Source organism: Nyctereutes procyonoides, unplaced genomic scaffold (genome assembly GCF_905146905.1).
Source record: "Nyctereutes procyonoides isolate TBG_1078 unplaced genomic scaffold, NYPRO_anot_genome, whole genome shotgun sequence".
Lineage (NCBI taxonomy): Eukaryota > Metazoa > Chordata > Mammalia > Carnivora > Canidae > Nyctereutes > Nyctereutes procyonoides.
This window is the reverse complement of record NW_026575020.1, coordinates 50,178,592-50,193,649: the sequence shown is the minus strand read 5'-3', so window position 1 is coordinate 50,193,649 and position 15,058 is coordinate 50,178,592. Positions and strand designations below refer to the sequence as shown.

General features: G+C 32.9%; 1 protein-coding gene across 2 annotated transcripts in view; it reads left to right on the top strand.

Annotated features, from left to right (window-relative positions):
• ABCA5 (ATP binding cassette subfamily A member 5) overlaps nucleotides 1–15,058 on the top strand; it is a 70,322-nt gene that overhangs the window by 30,700 nt on the left and 24,564 nt on the right. For both annotated transcript variants that reach the window (XM_055334616.1, XM_055334627.1), the window contains exons 12-20: nucleotides 2,741–2,851; nucleotides 4,086–4,261; nucleotides 4,944–5,063; nucleotides 5,940–6,078; nucleotides 6,751–6,841; nucleotides 7,033–7,172; nucleotides 8,083–8,202; nucleotides 10,471–10,672; nucleotides 13,470–13,639. In XM_055334616.1, the coding sequence (XP_055190591.1) occupies nucleotides 2,741–2,851; nucleotides 4,086–4,261; nucleotides 4,944–5,063; nucleotides 5,940–6,078; nucleotides 6,751–6,841; nucleotides 7,033–7,172; nucleotides 8,083–8,202; nucleotides 10,471–10,672; nucleotides 13,470–13,639 (1,269 nt within the window). The remainder of the gene's footprint in view (nucleotides 1–2,740; nucleotides 2,852–4,085; nucleotides 4,262–4,943; nucleotides 5,064–5,939; nucleotides 6,079–6,750; nucleotides 6,842–7,032; nucleotides 7,173–8,082; nucleotides 8,203–10,470; nucleotides 10,673–13,469; nucleotides 13,640–15,058) is intronic.

Genomic DNA, 15,058 nt, shown 5'->3' with positions numbered 1-15,058 from the left:
TTATCTATCTCTAATCATTACATTTTAGCCACCCTAATGCTCAATGGCTGAAGGCAACCATTATTTTACTATGGCTAAGGAATCTCCACTTTGCCTGGGGAGTTCTTCCATCAGTTTGTGGATTATCTGGGATTGGATGATGGTCTGGGCATATAATTGGCTAATAGACTAGTTGGTCTAGAAGACTGTAGGTGGGATAATTTGCCTTTTTTATATGGTCTCTCATCCCTCAATTGGCTAGTTGGACTGGAAGGAATTGAGTATTTCTTATTGTGCCATTTCTCATTTCCCCCCTGTTGGCTTCTTAATTATACATGCTTTTTTTTAGAAATTACTCTTGATAATATGAAATGTATTCTTGACTTATAAATTAGTGCTTTACTAATTTATAGCATCTGTAGAATTGTAAAGCAAGAAAAGGAAGTCCAGGACCTTACTTTTATCCCTACTTATCCCTTTTATCTCTAGTCCAACTTACTGTTGCTTTCATGTATTTTAATTCTACATACATTTTAAACCAGAGATAATGGTCATTAGTGTTGTTTTTAAAAGACTGTCCCACTTATATTTATCTATATATTTACCACATGATTTAACTTTGTTACTTCCTGCATTTCTGATCTTCCATCTAGGATAATTTTCCTTATGCATGAAAAGAATGTTTTTGCGGTTTCCTTTAATGTAGTTCTACTGATGATATATTCTCTCAGTTTTTGTTTGCAACTATCTTTTTTTTTTTCACCTTTCGTTCTGAAGGATATTTCTCTGAATATATAATTTTAGTTTGATGGTTTTTTTTTTTTTCCAGCACTTTAGAATGTAATCTGTTGTCTTCTTGTTTCCATTGTTTTGGCTGAAGAGACAGCTGTTGCTTTTATTATTTCTCTGTTGTTGGTATATATTTTACCCTGGCCATTTTTAAAGCCTTTCTTTTGGTTTTCAGCAGTTTTACTACCACTTGCCTTGGTGGTGCTTGTTTTACATTTATTCCACTTCAGGTAAAGAAGTGCTTCTTGAATCTATGACTTGATGTCTGTCTTCTGTTTAAAAAAAATGCTCAGTCATTTCTCTTCCAGTGTTTTCCAGTACTGCTTCTGTCCTATTTTCTCTTTTCTTCCCTTTAGGTTTATTATCATAGGTTTATGACTTTTCATTTTATCCCAGGTGTCTTTTATTCTCTTTTCTGAATTGTTTACTGTTTTGTCTCTCCATGCCTTAGTCTAGATATTTCCTTTTTAAAAAATTTTAAAAAAGATTTTTTAAATTTATTAATGAGAGAGAGAGAGAGAGAGAGAGAGAGGCAGAGACATAAGCAAACCTGGGACTCGATCCCAGGTCTCCAGGATCATGCTCTGGACTGAAGGCGGCACTAAACCGCTGAGCCACCCGGGCTGCCCAGATTTTCTTTATTCATGAGAGACAGAGAGAGAGAGAGAAAGGCAGAGACGCAGAGGGAGAAGCAGGGTCCATGCAAGGAACCCGATGGAGGATTCAATCCCGGACTCCAGGATTACGCCCCGAGCTGAAGGCAGGCGCTAAACCCCTGAGCCTAGATATTTTCTTATGACGTTTCTTTTCATTTACTAATGACAGTTGGGTCTAACCTGATTAAACTGTGTATGGAAATATTTTTCACTTATCCTTTCCACTTTTTGTCTTGCCACTTGGTTCTTTTGTATGGTTTTTAGTTCTTTGCCAATGTTCTTTTTAGAGCACGATGGCATGGCTGTTTTAGAATCTTATGATGTCAATATCTTCATCTCCTCTGGGTCTGTTTCTGTCACCTGTTTTTTCTGTTGAGTTTTTATCATCTCTTACTATTTCCTGCCTGGTTGTTTTTACTGAGTACTGTGTATTGCATATGAAAATTGCAGACATTATTTGATGCTCTGGATGATGTGATCTTCCTCTAGAGAGGATTTATTTTTGCTCCAGGCCTGAAGCTTTAGGGATAACTGAGAATCCCAGGTCACCTTCATCAGATCAGGGTCTACAGTAATTCTTAGCTGGTTCAGATCCCTATTTTTTTTCCTCTTTTAATCATTGACATGTCCATCTGGTGATAGTTACTCATTTTATGTTTCTTTTAGTTAGTTAATTTTTTTTTACTTTATTTATTTATTTATTTATTTATTTATTTGAGGAGAATGAGAGGGAGGAGGGACAGAGGGAGAGAATCTCAAACAGGCTCTCTGCTGAGCATAGAGCTCAACACAGGGCTCTGTCTCACAACCCTGAAATCACAACCTGAGATGAAAGCAAGAGCTGGATGCTCAACCAACTGAGCCACTGAGGCACCCTATGTTTCTTTTATTTAAATTAAATTTCTCAAGCATTTACTCAGCCATTCCCATGTTATTGATTAATTTCTAGGTTTCTGCCAATGTTTAACTTTATTAATACCCTTGGGAACAAATTTTTGTTTGTCCCTTATTTGTTTTAATTACCTTAGGAAGTCCCAATAGTAGGTTCACAAAAACCTCCCCAGTGTTTTGTGTATTCTTAAAATCTGTTAGTATAAACAAAAAATAAGTTTCTTTTTTTTTACTCGTTCATACCACTGTCACAAGGAATTCTTATCCTATAATATTAACTATTATGCTGTTAATTAAATATGCTAATAACTTTAAATCTATCATTAAACCTACTGACTTATTTCAAGATTATTCAAGTATTATGTATTATTTTGCGTAGCTCAACAGAAATAAAAATCTCATTTGAGTCTTTTTTTCTGAACTAGGTTTGTCATTTGACATATATGAGGGTCAGATTACTGCATTACTTGGCCACAGTGGAACAGGAAAGAGTACATTGATGAATATTCTTTGTGGACTATGCCCACCCTCTGATGGTGAGAGTTTTCTGACTTAAAAAAAATTCTCTTACTTTGGTTTATTAGTGTTATTAACCCAGGTACTACAATATCATTATTTGTCCTTGAGTTATACTTATATAAATACATATCATTTATTCTTTATCCTTGATTTATCCAAACATGTACTGATTGATTTTTTCAGTGATTTGAGATCAACTTCAGTGCCTATAAATGTGTTTTATTATTTTTTTTTACAATACACATTTGTTTTTCAATAGAAAATAAAAAATGATTGATTTAATCATGTTTACTAAAGTAAAAAGGATCTGATTTTGTTACTTGTTGTATCAGATATTTTGTATTTTTCATTTTCAAGGAAGGATAAATCAGTAATTAATTGGAAATTAAATGACACCTATAGATATTTTAGATTGTAAGTACAGATTTCTAAATATGCAACAACAGTTCAAAAAGAAAGAATGATAAGTATCAACACAATCTCCTAAAATGGAATTATAAGAGCAATACCTTAAACATATACTTTTTAAATGTAGGTGAGAATTTAATATGGCAGCTCAGCTCCACAATAACCTAATAGAGCAGTAGTACAATAAATATTTTACTCTAAGAAAGGCTGAATTTCCATATATTGAATCTGTATTTTTAAAATGTATTTTAATTTTCGAAATTAGTTTTGTTGCTTATCCCTAATTGTGTCACTTTATAATGGTGGTAGCGATATCTTACATTTAATAGGAATTTATGATTTTTGTTAGAATTCTCCACACATTATCACATTGATTTAATAGTTCTTAAATTTAAGTGCTATAGATTTGTCTTTAGTTTATAGAAGAGAAAATCTGGAATTCAGATTGATTTTCTCCAGAAAACACATACCTAGTTAGGGGAAAATTCTTAGTTTCTTTGTTCTGTCCACTACTGAATAATGCCTGGAAATGAAGGAAAATTGCTACCAGAATGTCAGTGTAAATAATGTACCAGTATGCAGTTGTATTTAGTGTTAAGCTCTGGTTAAGATCTCTTAATCTTTTCACTATGTAATACCAATGAAGGAAAATAAGGTTGGAATATAAGATGTAAACACATCACCAATAGTATGGAAATGAGAGTTTGTTGTGTCTTCCAAGTTTATATTAACTCCTACCTTATATATTTACTATATACAAGTAACTAAGTTATTAGTGTATATAAAAGAATATATACTTTTTAATAATGTTAGTATAAATTTAAATATATATTTTGCTTTTAGGATTTGCATCTATATATGGACACAGAGTCTCAGAAATAGACGAAATGTTTGAAGCAAGAAAAATAATTGGCATTTGTCCACAGTTAGATATACATTTTGATGTTTTGACGGTGGAAGAAAACTTATCCATTTTGGCTTCAATCAAAGGAATACCAGCCAATAATGTAATACAAGAAGTATGTCATCCATATAGAAATTTTTGCTTTATTCCCTGTAAATTAATAACCTTTTATAATAACTGTTATAAAGCTATTATAGCATCTGCCTTTGGTTCTGGGTGTGATCTGGGATCAAGTCCCACCCTGGGCTCTCTGAGGGCAGCCTGCCTCTCCCTTTGCCTATGTCTTTGCCTCTCCTTCTGTATCTCTCATGAATAGATAAATAAAATCTTTCAAAAAAAAATGCATGAAAATCTTAATAAAAACTTGTTCTGAGCCAGTAACCAGAAATACATTACAAAGAATTGGATGGAATTTGTAGTAAATATTTTAGTACATATAAAATAGTCTTTGTCTGGATGATACTAGCCTCTCAATTTTAAGTTTCTCTTTTGTTTCTTCCTTTCCTTTCACATCTGCCTCCCTTCCTCCACCACACACACACACACACACACACACACACAGAGCCTTCCAACTGATCCCTTCACCACTACCCAGGAAGTCACAAAAGTAAAACAGACCTTTCAATCAGGAACCTTTTTATGTGTTATTTTAAATTATATATGAATACATGTCAAAACTAAATTCTGTACTAAAAGAACATTTCTTAAGTTGATATTAAAATCAGAACACTTAAAAATTAATATTGATAATTATGTAAATCATATAATTTAAAAATAACATTGTTTTCACTTTACAGGTACAGAAGGTTTTATTGGATTTAGACATGCAGCCTATCAAAGATAATCAAGCTAAAAAGTTAAGTGGTGGTCAAAAAAGAAAACTGTCTTTAGGAATTGCTGTTCTTGGGAATCCAAAGGTAAATAAATATTAATGTATAATTCACAAATATAATATATTGTATATTTACATAGAATAATTGTAAAGTTTCCACATACATAAAACACTATGCATTATTATGGATGTGATTAAAATAATAAGATTTTTAAACTGGAGTCATAAAGATAAAACATATTTACAGTAGTGGTTACTTCTAGGAAGTGGAATGGAAGGGACAGGTTTTAGTTACATTTGCAGTGTTTTATTTGTTTTAAAAAAGATCTACGGAAAATATGGCCCAAAAAATGGCATTTGTTATGTATCAGTGGTAGCTATACTAATTCTGTCTCTAGTTTTCTGTATTTTCATAATAGTTCTGAATAAAATTTTAAAACAGAACAAAACCAGAGGAATAGTTCAGCTTTTCACTGTTCTGCTGATTTTATTTTTTGTCTGTTCTGTGCTTTTCTTTGTCCTCTAGAAACAGAACCATCTGATATAGTGCTTTGCATAGGGCTGAGATGCAGCCTGAGCCATCTTGGTCCCTGCCATCCTGCCACATTTCTCCTTGCTGCTATAGCTTGGGATCACTGTGGATTCTGGCTTTATATTAATTTATCTTTCTCCCAAACCTCACCAATGTTTTATTTTTTAGTTTATGTATCTGATTGTTATTGCACATATGTCTTATATGTTACTGATAATAGTTTTTTAAAATTGAAACAAAAATATTAACTTGCCAAACTGATAATTTAAAAAATTTATGCTTAGCTCATATATGACTGAAAAACTCAGTCCTAATATACTTCTGGTTGGAATAATAATTTGAAATGGGGAAGTTTTCCAGTGTCCATAAATTTTACATATTTTAGTTCTTCTGAGGATTCTCTGCCATTCCCTATTCTTTTTCACACAGATACTATTGCTAGATGAACCAACAGCTGGAATGGACCCCTGTTCTCGTCATATTGTTTGGAATCTTCTGAAGTATGGGAAATCTAATCGGGTGACAGTGTTTAGTACTCATTTCATGGATGAAGCTGACATTCTTGCTGGTGAGATTTTTATTTTTGAAGCATAAGGTCATGGGACCAAATAGGAAATGGACATAGAGATGCAAAATCTTGATGAATAAAGAAGCTATGTGATCCTCACAGATGTGTGTTTTAAACTTTTTAAAAACTACATATTTTTATGTTTGGGAGTCCTGCAGACCATCTCAGGTTCAGTAACTTGCTAGGACTCAACATACAGTATTTAGGAGTTAATACCACAAGACTGAAAGGATATGAAGCAAAATCAGCAAAATGAAAAGGCACATGGGACATGGAGGAAACCAGACATGAGCTTCCAAAAATCCTTTCCCAGTGGAGTCACTGAATATGCTTAATTTCTCTGGCAAGGAGTTGTTAACAACATATGTGAAATGTTGTCTACCAGGGAAGCTCATTAGAGACTCTGTGCAAGAGAGTGGCTTTATCACTTAACATCTATGTGAAACATGGGCAGACAGTATGTTTTCTCGTTGCCTCAGTGTTCTCATTTAAAAACCAGGTAGTGATAATCTGGTACCTTTCAAATAAAGTTGTGAGTATTTAAGGATGTTTTAATGATGATATTGATGCCTCATATGGTAGTTCACAAAATATAAATGCCAACTAACTTAAAAATTGAACTGTAAATGCTGTTACTAACTAAAAAATTGAAATGCAAATTTCTGTTTGCAGATAGGAAAGCTGTCATATCACAAGGAATGTTGAAATGTGTTGGTTCTTCAATTTTTCTCAAAAGTAAATGGGGGATTGGCTACCGCCTAAGGTATGATTCATTCTTGATTGACTTTATTCTTTATAATATTCTTGGCCTACTCTTACTATATTTCAGATTTGCCATAATATGCTTTGGCCAATTTTTATGGCACTAACTTTACTTCAAGCATTCAGATTTTACTTTTGGTAAAGTATTATTAAACTTATTATTGAAAAGTTATGACTTTTGGTTTTCTCTAGCATGTACATAGACAAATATTGTGCCACCGAATCTCTTTCTTCCCTGGTTAAACAACATATACCTGGAGCTACCTTATTACAACAGAATGACCAACAACTTGTGTATAGCTTGCCTTTTAAGGACATGGACAAATTTGCAGGTATTACTTTCAGTTTCCTGATTGTTGAACCAGGATCTTGCATTGGGAATAGGTTTTCTTGATTTACTGTGTTGTTTAATTTTCTGTGTAATATTTACATGTTCCTAGGTGGTTTTACTTTACTTTTACATTTCTGTAAAAGTACCTTGCTTTTGAGAATCAGAAACTATAAGTTAATGTGCGGGGTTTTTTTTTTTTTTCATCTTAAAAACAATATGCAAGAAACTATTATGTTAACTTAAGGAAAAGTATTTGCTTTGTTGTCAAGAAAGATTGTTCCATTTGCTTGGAGGCTTCCTGGGAATATATAATATTATACACACACAGAATAGTGTATGCGTTCTCAAGTTCTTTTTCAGTTTTATAATTCCATAATGAATTATATAATATAATAGATCCTTGAATTATTTTAATTGTGGCATTAATTTTCACCTTCATGATGAGGAACTCACACTCGGTCTCCTTTATCTGTTTAGAGATATCTTCATAACCAAAAGGATATTATTGATGGAGATATGTTGTGCAGGATTCTCTTAATATTTATCTCATTTGGACAGTTTTCTTTATCAATTTAATTGATTTTTTCCTGGGGGAAAAAAGAATCCTTAATTAACTGGAATAAAATATATATGTCAACTTTAATATACCGTATCATTCTGTCTGTAAAATATTTCTTAGGTTTAATTTATAGTATGATAAATATCCACTAGATATAGCTCTATAAACAAACATTCCTTGGGGTCCTTAGCAATTTTTAAGAATGTTAATGGAATTCTGAGACCAAAAATTTTGAGAACTACTGGACTGGCAGAGTAGATTTAGTCCTATCCCATTTTTAAAGAGTATTTTAGAATAATTCATGATGATATGCTAAACTACACAACATTCTTTGCTTTTTTTTTTCTTTTAGGTTTATTTTCTGCTCTAGACAGTCATTCAAACTTGGGTGTTATTTCTTATGGTGTTTCCATGACAACTTTGGAAGATGTGTTCTTAAAGCTAGAAGTTGAAGCAGAAATTGACCAAGCAGGTAGAAACAAAACTAAGAAAAAATTTTAGGCAATAAACCAGAGAGATGGTGAACAAGATGAATAATTATATGAGCATATGAAATATGTTTTTAGAGGAAGAAATGGTAGATAGAAACAGGTAAATAAATAACTGAGATATTTACTGAAAACAGTAGGAGTTGTGAAGGAAATAATGGGGTGGTCTTGGGAGGCAGATAACTTAGATTGTATCTTTAGGAAGGACTGCGTTGAGGTGATAAACTAAGACTTGGATGGCAAGAAAAATGTAAATACATGAGGATTTTATTGCAAAACTTTTTGGGTAAAGGGAACTGCTAGTGCAAACTGTTAATTAACGAATGAGTTGGGTATGTTTGATGATCAAGAAAAGGCCACTTCAGATAGAGTTTAGAGAACCAAAGCAAAGAGATTAGAGGGGAGGGCCAGGGGCCAGATCATGTTTAGTCTTTGAATATCTGGAAAAGAATTTGATTTTCTTAGTGCAATGTGTAGCTATTGAGAATTCTAAAGCAAAGGAGTAACATGATCTGATTTGCATGTTTAAAAAATGCATTCTGGGGGCACCTGGATGGCTCAGTGGGTTAAGTATCTAACTCTCTTCATAAAAGGAGATGTAAAAGCACAGAAAAAATAGTGTTTTAGGGGAGAGGAAGTGATTACATATTTTCCGGTTGCTGTGAAGAATAAGATAAGAACAGAAAAGATGACTTTGGTAACATGGAAGACAGTGAGGGCTTTGGAGTGTGGAAGACAGTGGTGACCTTGACAGCAGCCATTTCAGTGGTGTGGTGAAAGTCAAAGCTGGTTCTGTGAAGTTTAAGGTGAGAAGGTGAGTAAACAATTGAAAATGGGCATGATTGGGGTGATGGTAATGTGTCACAAAGGTGAAAGAAACAATGTTTCTCTCAAACATGGAAAAAGGAGAGGAGTCAGGTTTATGAAAAAGATGTGAAATCAGATTATAGACAGAGGAAGTTCACATAAAAGTTTTAGATCTTACATAATTAGAGGGAGAACAAGATCTCAAATTTGGACATGCTTCCAGTTTGATGAAATTGGGTAGAGATGAAGGTGTGGGAGTAGGAGAAATAGAGGAAGTTAGAGGTCAGGATATAGAATGTACTATCAATGCGTATGCTTGTAACACCTTGGATTATGGAAGAGAATTAAGTGGAAAAAATGCTTATATTTAATGCTAAATATTTTGAAGTATAGGAAGTAGTCTGTAGAAATGTTTGGGTAGTGGGGATAAAGATGAGAAGGCTATGTGCAGTGTAGGTATTACGGCTTTGTTCTGTATACCTTGAAGTTCACCATGCAGAATAAATTTACCTGTAACATTGGCTTGCATTCAGTTTGGCTGATTTTGTTTTATTTTTCAAGCATTAAAAATGTCAAATTCTGTAGAAGGTAAATTGGTGTTCCCTGAATACCATGATTGTAATGTATAATGTTTTAGCTCCATTTTTAGTTTGATTTAGTCCATTGTATCAGGGAAAAAGAGGGATTAGACTGGTTCCTCTTACTAAGTCATTCATCTAAACTGTTGAGTTGCGAAGGTCCCAGGATAACCAGGCTGTGGTTCAGTATTACTTTATGTATTATTCCATTCCACTCTTAAAGTTTTTAATGTTTACTCATTTTTTAAATTTAACATAAGTCATAGAAGTCCTTCTTTTTTGGTTCTCCTCATGCTGAAACCAATTTTCATCTTTTTATTGTTTTTCATTTTTAAAAAATTGAGTCACTCATAAAAATAACCTTTTTTCTTATCCTCACTGATTAATATTATCAGTGTTTGGTCTCATGGAATAAATTATATGTCTCTTTTGTGTCTGGCTTCTTTTACCTAATATTATGTTTGTAAGTTTTAAACTACCATAGTTGTATAGTATATTTAGTTTCATTGTTTTAGGCTATGCTGTTACAAGAGTATTTTATGACTTATTCATTCACCTATTAGACAGTTGGGTTCTTCCAAGTTTATGGCTATTCTTGACAGATAGCCAGCTCCGAATATTCTTGTATATGTGTTTTGGTAGACCTATGTACTTATCCTTGTTGTCTTTATATCTAGCAGAGAATTTTCTGGGTCATAAAATATGCATGTGTTCAGTTTTAATAATAGTGCCAAAGTATATGAAATTTCTGTTTGTCCTACATCACCACCAGATGTATGCTTCTTTAAAATTTATATGCCTCAGAAAGATTTTTATCCTTTTAAGGAATATACCATAATATTCCCTTTGTTTTGTTTTGGCAAATAGATTATAGTGTATTTACCCAGCAGCCACCAGAGGAAGAAATGGATTCAAAATCTTTTGATGAAATGGAGCAGAGCTTACTTATTCTTTCTGAAACCAAGGCTTCTCTAGTAAGCACCATGAGCCTTTGGAAACAGCAGGTGTATACAGTAGCAAAGTTTCATTTGCTTACCTTGAAACGGGAAAGTAAATCAGTGAGATCAGTGTAAGTATAATCACTTTCCTGCCTGATGAGTTGTTTTTTTAAGGATACAAATTCAGCTTGTCATCTTAATTTTTTAAGTGTAGACATATGTAAATCTACGTAGTTTTAAAAGATTAAGACTGTAAACTTTACAATGTCAGAGAAAAGAATTATGCATTTATCAATTTTATTGAATACCACTAGCGCTTTTACTCTTTTTTTAAACTAGCATTTTTTAGGTTGCCTTAGTGGCTCAATGGGTTAAGCATCTGTCTTTAACTCAGGTCATGATCCCAGGGTTGGGCCTTCTGCTCAGCAGGGAGCCTGCTTCTCCCTCTGTCTGCAGCTTCCCCTGCTTGTACTCTCTCTCTGTGTCAAATAGATAAGTAATATTTAAAAAAATAGCATTTTTTTGTTCTCATCTAAATCAGGAACTGTCATAATATTAATTGCAACTTTTGAATTATCACTGTATTTAAATTTTATTTTGCAATTATATTTTACACAATTGTTTTGTATATACTATGTATAACTACTTTTTATAAATAGCAAGAAGAGTAAAAGTTTTATCTTTATCAGGTAAAGAACAGAAATATAAAGAAGGCTTTATAGCTTGTGGAACTGGGATCAGAATGACATCTTTTCAACTTTGCTTTACCTCTTTCAGGTTCCATGGGTGCTAGATTTTCAATGATTGGAACATAACGTTAAATATTTTCATATAACATGCACCAATCTTGTTAGATCCAAAACGGTGATAGAAATAAAATTTAATAAGCCTAGAGTATTGTTATGTGCTTGAGATACATTGAATTCATTTGCTTTTTTTGCCCTAATTTATTCAGTAGCAAAGAAATGTCAGTCAAGTGTCTTACTTATTTCTCTGCATTACTAAAAGAAAAATATTTATTTAAACAGCATGTTTCAGTTTATTTAAATGAACCACTCCTCTTATAAAAAACACTCCCTGAAAAACAATAAAAGTCTTAGTTCAGACTGCTATAACAAAATAACATAGACTTGAGTGGCTTGAACAACAGAAATTTGTTTTATCATAGTTTTAGAGTGTGGAAATCAGATTAGGGTACAAAATTGGTCTTGAGGGCACTCTTCCTGGCTTGCAGAGATACGCTGTTATCTTGCTGTGTTCTCATATGACTTTCTTTGTTGACGCACAGGAGACAGAGAGCAGACTCTCTGATGTCTCTTAGAAGGGCACTAATCGCATCTCGAGGGCCCTATGCCAATGACCTCATCTAATCCTGATTACCTCCCAAAGGCCTTATTCCTAATACCATCACACTGGAGGTTTAGGGCTTTGACATATGAATTTGGGGGGAGGGTGACACAAACATTCAATTCCTAACAAAAAGTATTTCAAATGCGCATTTGACCATCTGTGCATTTAGGAAATGCTATTTCTTAGATTTCCTCTCTTAAAGAGTTGTTTATATCAGCATATGAAAATACGTGAGAGATTCTATGGTAAAGAAATTGCTTCAATTTTATTAAACTTTAGAGTTTCCAAATATTGTTTAATTATGAATTTTTTTTTATTTTTAAAGATTTTATTTATTTATTTATGAGAGAGACAGAGACAGAGAGGCAGAGACATAGGCAGAGGGAGAAGCAGGCTCCCTGTGAGGAGCCTGATATGGGACTCACTCCAGGATCCCAGGATCACACCCTGAGCTGAAGGCAGATGCTCGACCACTGAGCCACCCAGGCGTCCCAGTCATGAATTTTTATTTTTATTTTTTTAAAGATTTTATTTATTTATTCATAGAGACACAGAGAGAGAATGAGAGGCAGAGACACAGGCAGAGGGAGAAGCAGGCTCCATGCAGAGAGCCCGACGTGGGACTTGATCCAGGGTCTCCAGGATCACGCCCCAGGCTGCAGGCAGCACTAAACCGCTGCGCCACCGGGGCTGCCCCCAGTCATGAATTTTTAAATATAAAACGCCTATTAACTGGTTATGGAACTAGGGTTCAATGCAGTATGCTTTTGGAAAAACTGATTGATGTATACTTAATTTATGAGAATGATTTTTTTTAAATTATATAAGGTTTCTGAAAATTAAAAATGCTAACCTGTGATAAACTCTCTCTACCCACTTGCTTTGATACCTATCACAGGTAATATAGCAATAATATACAGCATAAGACAGAAGAATATCTGCTTTCTAGATAGATGGGCATTTTGAATAGGTTATAGAATTATGTACTTGACCAACAGCAAATAATGATCCTTATAACTGACTATTCTATCTTGCTTTGCTTCTCTCTAGAGGAACAATGGAAATTAATGTGGTGTGGATAACATTTCAAAGATATCAGTCATTCAGCGTTTCACTATATTTGAAAATAAAACAGTTTCACTGTATTTTTGTTTACTTCCCTGTATCTAAGATATTTTTGTAATATCTTTTCTAAAGCATAGGAGAGTATGCATAGCATAGTTAAGACATAGGGCAGGAAATAAGTAGTTCTGTCAGGACAATAGGCATATAAATGTGGCATAATGTCTAGTTCTTAAAAAATTATAAGCACAAGGTCACATATCCCATAAAAGTTTCAGGATGACTCTGATTTTAGTTTCATAATTTAATTTTATTATTAAATACTTGCTTTCTGTTCAGTATCGTCATGAGATCATTTTGGAGAACAGAAATTCTACTCTCAGGCTATTTCTTTCAAGTTTTTCTTTTCTCTTTTTTCTTTTTGCATGTGTACTTTTAACTGTTATTTGAAGGAGAATTTTTAAAAGTAGATATACATATTAATGTACCCTGTGCTGTTTTATATTTTCCTTTCAGGTTGCTTCTGCTTTTAATTTTTTTCGCAGTTCAGATTTTTATGTTTTTGGTGCATCGCTCTTTTAAAAATGCTGTGGTTCCCATCAAACTTGTTCCAGACTTATATTTCCTAAAATCTGGAGACAAACCTCATAAATACAAAACAAGTCTGCTTCTTCAAAATTCTACTGGTGAGAGTGTGTGAAGGTCTGTGAATGTGTGTTGGTTGGGGCATAGGGGTGTGGATATAGGTCAGAGATTGGGATTTTAGAAGTAGATGTAAGGTAAAGGCATGATCTGTAGATATCTTAAGTTTTAAAAAACTCCTTTTTGATATTGAGTAATATATTACAGAAATGAATTTTGGTCAACTGTAGATTACGGTTTTTAAAAACTAACCTTGTACTGTTTATGATATTAAGATTTCTTTTCTTAATGGTAGCAACATATTGTCAAAGTAGTATGTTTCATATTAAAGTCTATTACAAGCAAAATAAACTTCAGAAGTTTTAGAAAGAGTTATAGTATGTAATATTTACACAATTAGATGTCTAAATAGAAATATTTAAACAATTTTTAAGGACCATGTGAAAAATTAGTAAGAATTAAGAAAAAATGTATTAACTATATTTATAATCAAATACATTAAACTGGTAATGAGTATTTTCTAATTTTTTTATTTGCTATTTATTCTTAATTACATAGTTGTCAAATATGAAAAATGATTAAGAACCATGGTCTTGAACAAGGTTCAGAACAAGTAAAGAAAAAAAACATGGGATTTTGCTTTTCAAAATAATAAAGCGCAATACAAAATTTCATTCACATATGAACAGTTCCTACAAAATCTCCCATCTGCATAGATAGTTTATAGTCCCAAGGTTTTTGAAGAGGTAGCCAACTCTGGCAAATTTACAGTGAAACAGAGACAACTTTATTTGCTTCTCTAGCTGAAATAGGTTAGGAAGTTGCATTTGTTATAATCGTTTATGTAACTCACAGACTCTTTGGGGTTTAATATTTTCCAACATGTAGCTATGTTCTAGTAATCTTTCCTTCTTGATTCATTATTAACTGAAGAGCTTTGACCAGTGTTGGATAATAATTATAGTTAGGGACGATTATAAATTACTTTTAAAATCATCACTTAAAAGGTAACTCTCAGTTTATTACATAATCTTTATTCTTTTGGAGGAAGAATGTATATTGTGACAGAAAACTACTCTTGAATAGAAAATGTGATGTTTTATAATTTATTTCTTTAATTAGAATTTTTATTTTGATTTTAATACACATTTCATGTTGGTAAAATAAAGTGCTGCTTAAAGCCTATACTCTGATATAGTGACATTTTTTGTGTGTTTGGGAAATTGTACGTGTATCTCAAATAATTTTGTTTTGAGTTCACTCTTACTGATCTGCAGAAATTCTTGTATTTTCAAAATTTTGTCCCTTTTGTTATTTTTTAGTATTTCCAGAATTGTTTACAAATGTACCTTATATTTTCCTAGGCCTTGATGGTCCTAAATAAAGCCATGCTTCCTTTGGGAATCAGTGGCCTCTGTATGTCTATATTGGATTGTATCTGATCCTCCTTGCAAAACTTTTTG